At 57.9% G+C, this 14,400-nt stretch overlaps 1 protein-coding gene across 2 annotated transcripts; it reads left to right on the forward strand.

Moving 5' to 3' along the window:
- The first annotated feature begins 2,440 nt into the window (after positions 1 to 2,440).
- Positions 2,441 to 8,241, forward strand: CTDSP1 (CTD small phosphatase 1). Of its 2 annotated transcripts, none has more exons than XM_012740247.2 (7): positions 2,441 to 2,833; positions 4,213 to 4,361; positions 4,772 to 4,873; positions 5,003 to 5,059; positions 5,700 to 5,792; positions 5,906 to 6,091; positions 6,635 to 8,241. In XM_012740247.2, exons 1-7 carry the CDS (start codon positions 2,767 to 2,769, stop codon positions 6,761 to 6,763), a joined length of 783 nt encoding a protein of 260 aa, XP_012595701.1. In that variant the 5' UTR covers positions 2,441 to 2,766; the 3' UTR covers positions 6,764 to 8,241. The 2 variants fall into 2 exon arrangements, with proteins under 2 accessions (XP_012595701.1, XP_012595700.1); XM_012740246.3 differs by having other exon boundaries at positions 2,445 to 2,833; positions 4,769 to 4,873.
- The last annotated feature ends 6,159 nt before the right edge of the window (positions 8,242 to 14,400 follow it).

Below are 14,400 nucleotides of genomic sequence, written 5' to 3' on the forward strand. Positions count from 1 at the left end.
TTGTTCACAGTTGCCAGACAGGACTCTGCCGAGTCCCCTTTCTCCCCCACCCCATTGCCCCGCCGCCATGACTTCATTCTTCCTGGGGGTGCAAACCGATGGAACAGATAAAAATAAACTGTGTGGGTAAAGCGACCCACAGCTGCTGGGGTAGAAAGGGGAGCAGCGAGTGTGGACAACCTCCCCCCATCTCCAGGGAGGAAACCCAAAGAACTCCCGCCCCCAACCCTACCGGCCTCCCTGCGGCTTCGGGAGAGAACTTAGGGGGTCCCGGCGGAAGGTGCGCCCAGCGCAGCTGCCTTGGCGCCCGAGAGGGGGAAAGGTTTCCGGGGAAGAGACCTGCTCCCGCAAAGGCTAGAGGGGCAGTTGGGACGGGGAGGGATCCCCGAGGAATCCTGTGAGCTCACGATGGCCCGCCTGGAAATGGGGGAGTGGGGGAGAGCAGCCCGGCCCTGCCAGTGCCCCGTCCCCGAGTCAGCTCCTCTGACCGTCAGGGGGCCACGCCGGCCAGGTTCCAGCCCTTCCCAGACCAAGAAGCGGAGTACGAGGGAGGCGAGCCGCCCTGCCCAGGCCAGTGCTGCACTCAGTCCCTCGCCACACATTTCCTTTTGGGGTCAGTGCGGGCCGGGCGTCCGGCGATAAAGCCGAGGCCCCACCCCGAGGCCGGGCCGAAGGGGGGACGCTCCGCCTCTGCCCTCCGTGGAGGGCTGGGCACGCCGCCTCACTGGTGGAGCGGATTCTTATCTGCAGAATGGGACAAGAAGGGGGCCGTCCGGCGGAGTGAATGAGACTGGGCTTGCGGCCAGGGCGGGCCCCAGACGGGCGCGGGCGCGGGCGGCGCGCAGGCGACTAAGACGACGCGCAGTCCGGCAGCCCTGAGGGCGCCGTGGGGTCCAGCCCGGGGCGGTCGGGCCCGCCCGCCGCCGCTCCCAGGCTCTGGGCACGAAGCCGCGCGCTCCCGAGCAGGCGCAGCGCCTCCCTCCCCGGCGCCCGGCCCTCCCCGCCCGGCTCCCCAGGCGGGCCCGGCGGACGTGCGCCGCGCTCGCCCGCTCCCGGCGGCCGGACGGGACAGGACGCGCCCGCCCCGCCCCGCCCGGGAGGCCCGGGGCGGGGAGGAAGTGGCGAGGCGTGTTTGTCGAGGCTTGGCGTCAGTATTAATTTTTAAACTGCGAACACAAAATAGTAACGACGAATGATAGGAAGATCGCAGCCCGCAGACCCCACGGCGCGCACGGCGCACGGCTGCCCCCGGGAAGAACACGCGGGCCCGCGCCGGCCGGGGCGTGTCTGCACGGTCCCGGGTGGAGGCATGCTAAAGCCCTCTAAACGGCTGTCGTCTCAGGCCCCACGGTCGGGCTCCGGGCCCACTGTGTGCGGGCGCGTGCCGGGCACTCGGTTGCACAGCCAAATCCCAGTAACCCCACCCTTAGGGCCAGAGCCGGAGCGGCCGGCGTGCGGGGTAGAGGAGGGGCTCTGGGAAGGCCTCTGGGGAAGGGGGCATTTCTTTGAGGCCGGCGGGATTTGGCTCCGCGATGGGAACAGCGCCTTCCAGACGGAGGGAACAGCGCTTACGACAGCCCCGAGTCCGGAGGTGCACGGGCCCCCTGGGCGGGAACGCTAGGTGGCGGGCGCGGTGGGCCAGCTGGGAGAGGTCAGCGGGCGGTGCCCGGAGTGGGGAGTTCGAATTTTCACGCCTTACAGATTCCAGGCATCTCGCTCGGAGACCGCGGTGGTGGTGACGTCACAATCAAGAACCTACTTCATGCCAGAGCGTTGGCTCAAGCCTGTTATCCTAGCGGGAGGATGGCTTGAGCTCAGGAGTTCGAGACCAGCCTGAGCGACGGCGAGACTCCGTCTCTACTAAAAATAGGAAAATTAGCCAGGCAATGCGGTGTATGCCACTAGTCCCAGCTACTCGGGAGGCTGAGGCAGGAGGATCGCTTGAGCCCAGGAGTTTGAGGTTGCTGTGAGCTAGGCTGACGCCAGGGCATTTTAGCCCAAGTGACAGAGCGACTCTGTTTCAAAAAAAAAAAAAAAGCATACTTCTGTGGATTTGCACAGCTGTCTGGAGCTAGCAAACAACCTTCGCTCACTCACGAAGTCCCTGCGAGGTGGCCCCTGCGACCAACACACGAGACAGAACACCCATTTTGCAGATGAGGTAGCGTTAGCTCCGTTTCCCCCGTGAAGAAAGCGAGAAGCCGCTAGTCCCAAGCCCTCGGAATGCGCAGAGGTGGAGCCGTGCCACCCTCGGGCGCTCCCCCGCGTGGGCGGGAGGGCGGACCTTGGCCCCAGGAGCTCCGCGGCCTGGAACCGCGGGCCGGGCGCAGGGCCTGCCACGCAGCCGCAGAGGCTCTGCCCCGCCGGCGGGCGGCAGGAAGGGAGGCGACGCCCCCTGGAGCGCGGCAGGAACCCGGCCCGCCTCCCAGTCCTCCTAGCCGCGCCGGCCCCAGAAGTGATGAAAGCCGCGGCCGAGTCCAGGTCACGCCGAAGCCGTTGCCCTTTTAAGGGGGAGCCTTGAAACGGCGCCTGGGTTCCATGTTTGCATCCGCCTCGCGGGGAGGAAACTCCATGTTGTAACAAAGTTTCCTCCGCGCCCCCTCCCTCCCCCTCCCCCCAGAACCTGGCTCCCCTCCCCTCCGAAGCTTGCGGGGATCCCTCCCTCCCACCCCTCCCCTCCCCCCCGCGCCCCGATTCCGGCCTGAGCCGGGGGGGAGGCCGGGCGCCCGGGCCAGAGTCCGGCCGGAGCGGAGCGCGCCCGGCCCCATGGACAGCTCGGCCGTCATTACTCAGATCAGCAAGGAGGAGGCTCGGGGCCCGCTGCGGGGCAAAGGTACAGGGGCTGCGGCAGCCCGGGCGCCGAGGGAGGAGTGCGGGAGGGGGCCGGGATCTGTCCCGGGGCAGCCACTTTGGCCGCCCGGGGCGCCCGCCACGCGGGGCCCGAAGCTCCCCGCCCGCCCGAGAGGGAGTGGGGAGAGAGTTTGAACTCGAAGGAGGCTCCGAGGCACGGGGCGAGGCCTGGCGCCTCTAGGGCGCTCCAGTCCGCTCTAGGCAGGGAAACTGAGGTAGGGGTGGAGAGAGGGGACCCCTTCGCGGGCTCCGGGGCTGGCAGTGCACGGTGCTTGGGCGTCTCCCCCTCCCCCCCGATTGGCGCCAATGGGGCCAGGAGTTGGGGGGGCGGTGAGGACGGCGCCTGGAGGCCGCTCGCTGAGACTCCGCCCCCACCTATGGACTGCGGTCGGTAGGGTCTTGGGAGGGGGCGCCGAGTGACAGCGGGCTGGGGAGGCTCGGAGGGATCTCCCGCCAACACACAGCCACGTTCCCACAAACTTCCGCGTCGGGCGTGGAGGCGCGGGGCCCTTCAGAGGCAAAGAGAGAAGGGCCGGCACTAACAAGAGTCGCCTGCGCGCCCGGGCTTGGGTACACACGCACCGACCCGCGAAGTCGCGCCGCCCTGCAGAGGCTGCGCCCGGGCGGCCTGGCGGTGGGGGTCTGCCCCTCCCCTCCCCTGTGTGGACCTCAGGGCCTGGAAGTTCCCCCCAGGTCTGCCCACCTCCCACCAGGGCCTTGCTCCCCCCAACCCAAAGAGGGCAGAGGTGGGAAGGCAAATGGAGGGTGGGCCCGTCAATCAGTCCATTGCTCCCGGGGCTCCAGGTCGTAGGCGTGGGCGGGGTGGGCGGGGTGGGACGTAGCAGTGAGGGCTGACAGATGGCCGCTGGACAACTAGCCCCAGGCCAGCGACTGCACCCCCTGCCACGGGGCTGGCCTCAGTTGAGGACTTTGGACCCACGGGGGTGGAAAGCATAGCTGGAGGGCAGGAACAGTGCCTGGCCCCCAGGCCCTGGCTCTCCTGACAGGGGCTGCACAGGTAAGGTGGGGACAGGAGGTGCCCCAGTGGGGCTGACCCATCAGCAGTCATGGGGCAGTGAGAAATAGAGTAAGTGCACCCCAAGCACCCAGTTGTCCAGGCAACCCACCTCCTAAGATGTGTGCTTCTATACCCACACTGGGCCTACTTGGGAGGGGGGACTGCAGGGGAATTGGAGCAAAGGACCTTTGGGGCCCCTGGAAGGGGCATTTTAGGGAAAGCCAGGAGCCATCAGTGTGTCTCCCTTGATGAAGGGGGCAGCTCAGGGTTTGCACCTGGGCACATAGCCACGTTGCTGTAGGCTGGTGTGCACACCGCCCCCAACTTGGGCCTCCCTGTTTCAGGTGACCACAAGTCAGCAGCCGCCCAGAAGCCCCGAAGCCGGGGCATCCTCCACTCACTCTTCTGCTGCATCTGCCGTGATGATGGGGAGGCCCTGCCCACCCACAGTGGGGCACCCCTACTCGTGGAGGAGAATGGTGCCATCCCCAAGGTATGTGGTGGCCAAGTGGGGACTGTAGGGGCACCCGGGCTTAGCCTGGAGGGGGTTTAGGGGAAGGAGCTCCTGACCAAGCTTTTCATGACCTGCCTATAGACCCTGGAAGGTACAGAGGAGGGTGGTAATCTTCCCTGCCAGGTCCTAACCACTGACTCTGTCTGCCCCAAAATTGCCACCAAGCTAAGGGAATCCTAAATTTCCCACTCATAAGTAGAAGCTTTTCTCTACTTTGGTTCTCTAGGTGGGGAAATGAGGCCCAGAGAGCCAGGTGGCCTGAGTTGGCAGGGGCAAAGCTGGGAAGAGGGTGGTGTCTCCCCACTGTTCCAGTGGCTCCTTGGGTAGGGGCCTGGGGGAGGAACAGCTGGGTAGGAGATGTGACTGGGTTCTGTCCTTCCCTGCAGCAGAGCCCGGTCCAGTACCTGCTCCCGGAGGCCAAGGCCCAGGACTCAGACAAGATCTGCGTGGTCATTGACCTTGATGAGACCCTGGTGCACAGCTCCTTTAAGGTGGGCCCTGCCCAGCAGCCCTCCGCCTGGGTCTAAGAGGGGCCTGCCCAGACCTGGGAGGGAGGTCCTGCTGGGCCCTGCCCCTGGGGGCTCACCGCTCCAGCTCCAGCGGCTCTTTTCCCCCCACAGCCAGTGAACAACGCTGACTTCATCATCCCTGTGGAGATTGATGGGGTGGTCCACCAGGTGAGGGGCAGGAGGAGGTGGTGGCGGGCTTGGCATCTGCCTTCCAGACCCCAGGCTCTTCCCACCAATGCGGAGAGCCCCAGATGGGAATTTGGTTGATGTGGGATGTTAGAGACCTGGAGAAGGTGTGAGACTTACTCAGGGTCACAAAGAACCTCAGGGACTTGGCACAGCTCCAGGCCCACAGAGAATGGGTCCCTCCTCTGGGACCCCATGCCATGCCCTCTTGCCCCACTCTGCCCGGGACCCAGTTCAAGTAATTCAGGATAGGTTGTGTGCTGTCCAGCCTGTTCTCCATTACTTGGCTCGGGGACCGGTGCCCTGCAACCTTGGGGTGAGGGGCTGCCCCCAGGATCCTGCACTTGGCTGAGTCTGAGGGGTAAGGGACTGGGGATTAGTGACTGCCCATGAGGTGGGATCTGAAGCCAGTGGAGTTGGAAATTCCTTTTGATCCTCTCCTGGGAGGGTGGGTGGCTTCCCCAACAGCGGTTGGGGCAGTGGGCCAAGCGGAGCCTGCAGGCCCAACCCCTCTCCGGTCCTCCTCTGCCCTCTCCACCCACGCTCTGCCAGCCCTCAGCCACCCCCACCCCACCCCACCGGGCCTGTGGGCCAGCAGTCCCCTCACTGGCCCACCCCCCAGGTCTACGTGCTGAAGCGGCCTCACGTGGATGAGTTCCTGCAGCGGATGGGCGAGCTCTTTGAGTGCGTGCTCTTCACTGCCAGCCTGGCCAAGGTGAGCCCCCCAGGGAGCCTGGGGCAACCCTGCCTTCCCATCGCCTCCAACGTGCAGCCGGATGGACCTCTGGGCCACCCTCGGCCCCAGGATGACCCACCTCCCACCCCCAGTACGCAGACCCAGTAGCTGACCTGCTGGATAAGTGGGGGGCCTTCCGGGCCCGGCTGTTTCGAGAGTCCTGCGTCTTCCACCGGGGGAACTACGTGAAGGACCTGAGCCGACTGGGCCGTGACTTGCGGCGGGTGCTCATCCTGGACAACTCGCCTGCCTCCTACGTCTTCCATCCGGACAACGCCGTGAGTGCAGGCCGGGCGGGATGGGGCTGAGACGCAGGAATGGGGTTAGTCTGTTCAGGCCACCTTGGCCAAGTCGGGTGGTGTATGGGGGCTGGTGCCCTCCTAGTTCATTTTTCTTTGCTCAGTTGCCTGTGCCCACCACCCACTTGTGTCCCCCCCCACCCCCACCCCCCGCCCTGTCGCTGCAGCCACTCAGCCCATTCCGCTTGTGCACAGACCGCCTGCCATGGGCGAGCGGCCCCGCTGGGCAGTGGAGCAGTTTCAACTTCGCAGACTGCCTGTTGTGACCTACTAACGACCCATGGAATTAATTTAGTGGGTCCTGATTGGGATTTTAACAAAATGAAATAGAATAGAAAACAGTAAAGTTAAGAATTGTTTCATGAAACTTTGCTTTGTTACATACACAGATGTGTTTCACTGGGGGTTGCTATCAAAATAGTTTGAACCCTGGGGTTCAAAGGGGTTTTTAGAAGCTACATGACCTAAGAGTGGGTGCTGTGGCCACCTGCCCCCCTCACCTCTCTACACCCATCTCCCTAGGTACCAGTGGCCTCGTGGTTTGACAACATGAGTGACACAGAGCTCCACGACCTCCTCCCCTTCTTCGAGCAACTCAGCCGTGTGGACGACGTGTACTCAGTGCTCAGGCAACCTCGTCCTGGGAGCTAGTGAGGGCAATGGGGCCAGGACCTGCCCCTGACTGACGCCCACACCTCCTCCCACACTGGCTCTGCACAGGCGTGTTCTTCATTAAGAAAACCCACGGGCCACTGCCACGCTGAGTGCCACGGGGAAGCAGGCGTCTCCCCCACCAGCCTCACCAGGCTGCACCGAGGACGATGAGCCCCTGTGTCAGTGCCTTTGATTCTTCTCCCTGCTTCTCAGGGAGTTTGGGAGGCCCAACCTGCCACTCCCCCTTTCTGTCTCCTCTCTCTGTGCTGCCATGTTTCTCTGCTGCCAAATTGGGCCCCTTGGCCCCTTCCAGTTCTGCTTTGGAGCAGGGGGTGAGGGGGGGGCAGTGTTTCTCCTGCCCCCTACCTTGGACCTCCAGCCTGGGAATGGTGGACACCAAGTGCCTTGCATAGAGCCCCCTCTTCCCTGCCCAGCTTTCCCAGGGGCACATCTGGGTCAGCTCTAGGCTGCTGGGGGAGAAACAGTCCCCTCTCCACCTCCTCCCTTGAGATGTGGGAGCCCCCACCAATCTCTGCCTCTGCCTTTGGAGGGGAGAGAGGCCTGTTACCACTGGTGAAGGGAGCTGGGGTCTGCCCCTCAGGCCCCACAGTCCATCTTTTCCAGGGTGAGGGCTGCCCTCCATGTCAGCCAAGCCCTAGCCCCTTACTTCTGCCTTAACCACCCCGAGGCCTGGGGCTTCACTCCCCAGGCTCTGAGTGTGGGGGCATAGGCAGGACCCCTTGTGGTGCCATATAAATATGTATATGTGTATATAGATTTTTAGGGGAAGGGTAGGGGAAGACACCCCTCCCTTGACCCTTTCCTAGGCCCAGAAATTGGGGGGAGGGAGGGATAGGATTTTTACATTTTTTAAAGTGCTGTTTTCTGAATGGAATGAGCTGGGCCAAGGGGCCTTGTCCTGTCCTTCACACCCTCTCTGCTCTGTTCATTCAAAAAGCATTTATTGAGCACCTTCTGTGCCCAGCACTTTGCTAGGTCCACCAGCTAAGTGTGTGAGGGTCTCTACACCACCTAATTGGTGCCTTCCCACCCACCCAACTTCACCGGTGCCTTTGAGGGATCTGCAGGAGGTGGGACCTTCCTGTGGGGTTTGGGGGTCTCCAGGAAGACTGGCCAAACTGTCCCCCTCCCCCTGTGCCAACTCACCCCCTGTAGCCCCCTGCCTTGCCCCCTGCTGGCTGGGGGTAGCTCCCAGGACATCCTGTCCTCAACTCTGAAACCCTCATACATTTGAGTCTGGAGGTCAAGGCCTTGGGCTCTCCCCAGGATCTAACGGTTAAGGGGACCCACATATCAGTGCCAAGGGGGATGTCAAGTGGAGATGTAGCCCTCCCTGCTCCAGCTGGGTGGGGGAGGGATATGGTTGGCCTGAATTGGGTGACCTTCCCATCTAAGTGCCTTCTCTGAGAGCCTCACAGTGTGATGAGAACTAAAGAAAAAGCCAGACCCCCCCATCCTGCGTCTGTGGTTATTATGGTGGGGAGGGGCTTGAAGTGGGGTGTGTGGTGTCTTACGCCCGTGACTGCAGTGTGACTTCTGCAAGCAGTGTGACTTCTGCAAGCGGTTTGGAGGGGCCCAGGGGAATGTGAGTGAGGCGGGGTTCAGGCGTAGCTCTGAATTGGATCAGGGTGTGCTTCCAGGCTGTACTCTAATTACTCTCTCTTAGCCTCAGTGATGTAATCTGCAAAATGGAGATATGACCTCTATGCAGAGCTGATTAAATCCCTGCACACAGACCACTCGGTATTATTAGCTGAAAAGCAAAACTAAAATGCCTCGGTAGGGACGGCCCCTGGAATGCGTGGGGGCGGGGCCTGTGCCCCGGAGCAGGGGACAGGGGCGGGACTGGTGAGGCCCCGAGGGCAGAGGCTAGAGAAGGGGAACCCGAGAGGCCAGGTTCCGCGGAGAACAAGGACTTCTCGCCGGACTGACACGGGCCAGCCTGCGAGATTGGCGGCCAGCCCTGGCCGCACAGGGGCACAGGCTCGGGCACTGGAGGCTCTGTCGCGCAGACTGGGTGGGGCCGGGCCGGTCCACCGCGGCCTCTGAGCCCCCATTGGCCGCGCCCCGGCGCGAGCCTCCGCCCCACTTCCTGCCCCCGCCCCTGCGGCCCTGGCAGCACTTCCTTTGCGAAACTGGGCAGCCCCAGGCCCTGGCAGGAAGTGCCCTCGCGCCCCTCCCAGGCCCGCCCTCGGCTGCTGCTCACGCTGGCCGCTAGAGGCCACCCGGTCCTCGCGGACGCCGGGGCCCGCCCTCCCCCAGCCCCCGGGCACACACCCTGCCCCTCCCTCGTCCGGAGATTGGAACCTCGGGGGTCGCCTCATTCACCCTTCTGCGGGGTGGGGAGCCCCGAGAGTCCATTTGAGAGGCACATCCCCATCTGTGGGGGAAGAGGGATGTGCCTCCCGAATGCTGGTCCCGGTCCACCTCCCCAGTCCCTCCCACTCGTCACCTTACCTCCTGAATCCAGCTCCAAGCCCGTCTCCTGGCGCCCCGGGTGCTGCTCAGCACCCAAGTCCGGCGGTGTGTGAAACAGGCCCTTATCCCCTCGCCGCCACTACTATTCCCAGTTAGAAAAGAGACTGGAAGCACCCACCTGGAGAAGGCTGCCGCAGCATCCTCACCTCAGCCACAAGAGCCAAAGTTGGCTAGATATGTACCCAGCCCTCCCGTCCAGCTCTATTTCCTGCTCTCCATGCAAACTGCACCCCTCCCCCCATGCCCCAGATTTGCATCCCAGAGGCCACCAGAACTCCTGACTTTGAAAGAGACCACAGTGAGGCTTCCCCCACCACCACCACCTACACACCCTCCACCCACATAGAGTTCAACCCAACCACATGTATCAGGTGCTTACTGTGTGCCAGGCACGGTGCCAGGACCAGGCTATGCCTCTGTTCTCACAGAACTCACAGCCTCGTGTGCAAAGAGAAACAGATGCTCTAAACACCGCAGTGTGCAAATGCAGTGGGGACAGCGCATGGCAGGCAGGAGAGGGCCAGGGATATGTAGCCCCACCTGGGCGGCCCTGGGCATGTTGGAAGACATTCCCTGCAGGAGTGAGGCTCAGAGGAGTTTGGAAAGGAGGAGTCAGGTGAAGGTGGCCTGAGCAAGGAGGGTGCACAGGGAGAGGAAGTGAGAAAAGAAAGCCTCAGTGGCCAACCACAGCAGGGAGTGTAGGAAGTGACCAAAATTTTGGAATGGCACACAAGGGGGGAGAATAGGAAATGAGGCTGTGGAATGCAGGAGGGGGCAGGTAATGCAGATGAAGGGAGTGGCCTTTTTCTTGCAGGCAGTGGGCACCCTTGAAGGACCCTGAGGGACGCTGAGCAAGAGAAGAGTGTGCTCAAACCTGCCAGCTGCACGTTGCAAGCCACATCAGGGGTACAGACACGAGATTCTATTAGGAGACCACAGCCATGGTCCCAAAGGTGGAGAATGAAGGCCTAAACTGAGGCAGAAGCAGAACAAAGAGAGAAGGAAGGAGGATGAATGAGAGGTAAGAGATGGACTTGGCAGGAGGAGATTGGCTGGTTGGCTCTGGGGGGCAGGAGGGAAGGAGAAGGAGGAAGGTGACCTAACTTCTGGCTTTGGAGATGTCAGAGGTGAAAATGTCTCTAGCCAAGCCTGGTAACAGAACAAGCGCAAGCGCGCACACACGCACACTCCAGAGGATGCAGGGAAACAGGCCATGATAACAACGCTGTTGGCAGAAGTGTGAACTGGTATGACCTCTTTGGAGAGTGATTTGACAATTATCCATCAAAAACATTTTTTAAATGCAGACACCTTTTTTTTTTTTTTTTTTGAGACAGAGTCTCACTCTGTTGCCCAGGCTAGAGTGAGTGCCATGGCGTCAGCCTAGCTCACAGCAACCTCAAACTCCTGGGCTCAAGCAATCCTCCTGCCTCAGCCTCCCGAGTAGCTGGGACTACAGGCATGCGCCACCATGCCCAGCTCATTTTTTCTATATATATTAGTTGTCCAATTAATTTCTTTCTATTTATAGTAGAGACGGGGTCTCGCTCTTGCTCAAGTTGGTTTCGAACTCCTGAGCTCAAATGATCCGCCCGCCTCGGCCTCCCAGAGAGCTAGGATTACAGGCGTGAGCCACCTCGCGTAGCCTGCAGACACCTTTTGATTCAGCATTTCCAAGTGTAGGAATTTACCCTGTAGACAAAACATATGTATATGTAACCTTGTATGTTTAAGAGTATGCATTGTGTCATTGTAGTAACAGAACACTTGAAATAACCTAATGTCCACCAATAAGGGCCTGGTTAAATATTAATACACCTTGTTATATCTATACCAGAGAATACCCTGTAGTCATGAAAAACAATGAGGTAGAACAGTATAAACTAATAGAGAATGGTGTCCAAGACATACCGGTAAATGAAACAAAGTAAGATTCATAACAATGGTGATGGTGTATTCCCACTCAGGTGAAATATAAAAATAGACACAAATATAGGTGTATACTTTTGTACACTCTGGTAAGATACTTGTGGCCAATCCTGAGGAGTAGGGCTGGAGGACTGAGATTCATCTAAGATATAAGGGACACGTTTTAGAATATATCTGTTTGCATTTTGGATTATTTCACCGGGTACATTTATTAATTTTTTGAAATAAAATAAGTTTGAAATTAAAAACCATGCACTCAGCTTCCTCAATACAATATTGAAAGTAGACATCATAAATTCCATTTCTTTCCTTCAAACATTCCTTGCATGCCTGCTATGCACCAGCTTCTTTGGTGCAGCAGTGAGCAAAACATGGGGGAGAGGGACAGACATTAAAAAAGTAATTACAAAACGAATATTGCTAAAGGAGAAGTAGAAAGTGATAAATAAAAAGTCAACAACTTTTGTGCTGCCAGTACCAATTGGTCACCCCAGATGACTTCTGACTGCAAGAGGGAGGATTGTGTCTTTGCAGTGGGATATCTGGCAGACACCGAGGTAACTAAAGGTTCAAAATTTGCATTGCTCCTGCAGGGATAACTTGACATTGAATACTTCCTGAGCAATGCAATGTCGCCACTTTTGACCATGTTACTGCAAGTGTGGTCCAAGGCCCAGCATGGCATCATCACCTGGGAGCTTGCTAGTGATGCAGAATTTCTGGCTCCTCCCCAGACCTATTTGATCAAGTTCTATACTTTACAAGATTCCCAAGTGATTCTTTATGCTATTACAGTTTGAGAAGCACAGGCCCATAAAGTATTCTCAAATACAGTGTTAAACCAGAACCTACTGGATGCACTTCCGGCTTGTGGGAGGTACAAGAGGAAGAGGAACCAATTCAATAATACCATAAGGAGAGAGCTCGCCAGTGTGAACATTCTACAAGACAACTGTCTTTGACTCAGGTAAGTTAATGTCAGAAAAAAAAGGGAAAGGACTCTTCTAGATTAAAAAATGCTGAACAAAACAAAAAGTACTGAAGAGATAGAGCAATCAAAGGACATGCATGATCTTGATTTGCTCCTATATCAATAAAACCAGCTGTTAAAGTCCTTGTGAAAATAATTGGAGAAAATTGACTGTGAACTGGAAAGATGATATTAGATATACTAGAAAAGATTGTTCATATTTTCAGGTGTGAAAGTTATATTACAGTTATGAAGGAGCATGTCCTCATTCTTAGATGTGTGAAAAATTAAATATTTTGGCTGAAGTATGATGTCCTTAACTTACTTTCAAATATATATACACACAACGGCAAATGTTAAGTCTTGAATCTGTATACTATTATTCCTACTTTTCTATATATTTGGCATTTATCATAGAAAATCAAGGAAATTGGAAATAACTTCTTAAAAACATGTATGTGTTTTGGGTTAAATTAAAAGGTAACCAACATCCCAAGTCACAGTGTTGTAAAAAAACAAAAAAAAAAGGAAGAAATATAAATTATGAAATAATAAAAAGTTATATAAAAAAAAAGGTAACCAACAAACTAGAGAAAAGTACAACATAAATGACAGGCAAGTTACCAGCCTTAAAACACTAAATATGTAAACAATTCCAACAAGTTAATTAAAAACTCACAAAAGACATAGCCAATAAATGTATTTTTTTTTTTGAGACAGAGTCTTGCTTTGTTGCCCGGGCTAGAGTGAGTGCCATGGCGTCAGCCTAGCTCACAGCAACCTCAAACTCATGGGCTCAAGCGATCCTCCTGCCTCAGCCTCCTGAGTAGCTGAGACTACAGGCATGGGCCATCATGCCCGGCTAATTTTTTCTATATATATTAGTTGTCCAATTAATTTCTTTCTATTTATAGTAGAGACGGGGTCTCACTCTTGCCCAGGCTGGTTTCAAACTCCTGACCTCGAGCTATCCGCCCGCCTCGGCCTCCCAGAGTGCTAGGATTACAGGCGTGAGCCACTGCACCTGGCCAATAAATGTATTTTAAAATGGTCTCTTTCACAGGTAGTCAAAGAAACACAAATCAACACAACTCTTTTCTTTTTTGACAATCAGACTGGGATTCTCTTCAAGGCCGGAGCCCAGTGTGGGAGAGAGATGGAGAAACAGGCTCTCATGTGCAGCAGGTGGGTCTATCCATTCTTGCCAGTTTTGCTGTTGCAGCTCAAACTGCAAAAGTTATAGCCACAGCGTCCGGCAATCGAACTTGGTCCTATTCATGGTTTCAAGGCATCCACTGGGGATCTTGGAATGTATCCGCCTCAGATAAGGGCAGACTACTGTACATTTGATCTCCAGAACTCTTGGGAGCCGTGGTCAGGAGGAGGAGGGTCTGCCCTCACCCAGCCCACTTCATTCACCCTCCTAAGGACCAGGGTTCAGAGGGGACGGGAGAATTTGTGCAGGTTGGGGGGTGGCTGCCCCAGCTGCTGAGTCTGTGTGGGAAGCCGGTCTGTCAGCCAGACCCACGCCAGAGAGGGCTGCACTCCTTTCCATCCTGAAGGCCATGAGTCCCCTAGAGTCAGGGGTCGGAAATGGAAGCCTTGGCTTCTGGGACAGGGTGGCAGAGCAAAGTCCAAAGGCACTGGTTTATGACAACTCATAAAATCTGCAGGTGGAGCTACTGATCCTGAGAGGCGTGTACAGAAAGAGCACTTGTGCCCGCTGGGGCCCTCTCTAAGCGAGGGTCCTGCTGAAGAGACTCTAGAGTGCCAGTGTCCCATCTGTCCTGGAGGGGGCCCAAGTGTGAAGTGCTGGCCCTACAGCCCTGGGTCTGGGGCTTCTAGAACGCAGGAGTCCTGCCCCTCCTCCCCCATGAACCATTCCCCCAGGGAAGGAGGGAGGACAGCTGAGCCTCCTTCTCTTGGTGGGTAAGATGAAGGGTCCAGGTGCTCCTGACCCCCCCTGGACGGTGTGGCTGCCTGCAGTGAGGCGGGCCTGGCCGCCAGGCAGAAGACCAGCCCATGCCTCGTGCTTGCTTAGGAGCCAAGGGTGGGGCACATCACCTCTGGCTGTCATGCTGTCGCTGGGCTCCGAGCACCCAGGGACCTGGCTGGCACCTGCCTCCCCACCCCCTCACCCATTCTTTCTCTCTCTGGGGCCCTATCTTCCCTTATATGGTGAAGGCAGTTCCTAGAGAAGGGGGGGTGGGGACAAAGGTCGCTCTCCTGCAGCCAG

The sequence above is a fragment of the Microcebus murinus genome, chromosome 8, assembly GCF_040939455.1.
Source record: "Microcebus murinus isolate Inina chromosome 8, M.murinus_Inina_mat1.0, whole genome shotgun sequence".
In the NCBI taxonomy this organism is placed as follows: domain Eukaryota; kingdom Metazoa; phylum Chordata; class Mammalia; order Primates; family Cheirogaleidae; genus Microcebus; species Microcebus murinus.

Coding starts and splice junctions, on each gene's coding strand:
- CTDSP1 (XM_012740246.3), top strand. CDS start 2,767: ATGGACAGCTCGGCCGTCATTACTCAGATCAGCAAGGAGGAGGCTCGG. Junction 4,362..4,768: donor AGAATGGTGCCATCCCCAAG/GTATGTGGTGGC, acceptor CCTTCCCTGCAG/CAGAGCCCGGTCCAGTACCT. Junction 4,874..5,002: donor TGGTGCACAGCTCCTTTAAG/GTGGGCCCTGCC, acceptor TTCCCCCCACAG/CCAGTGAACAACGCTGACTT.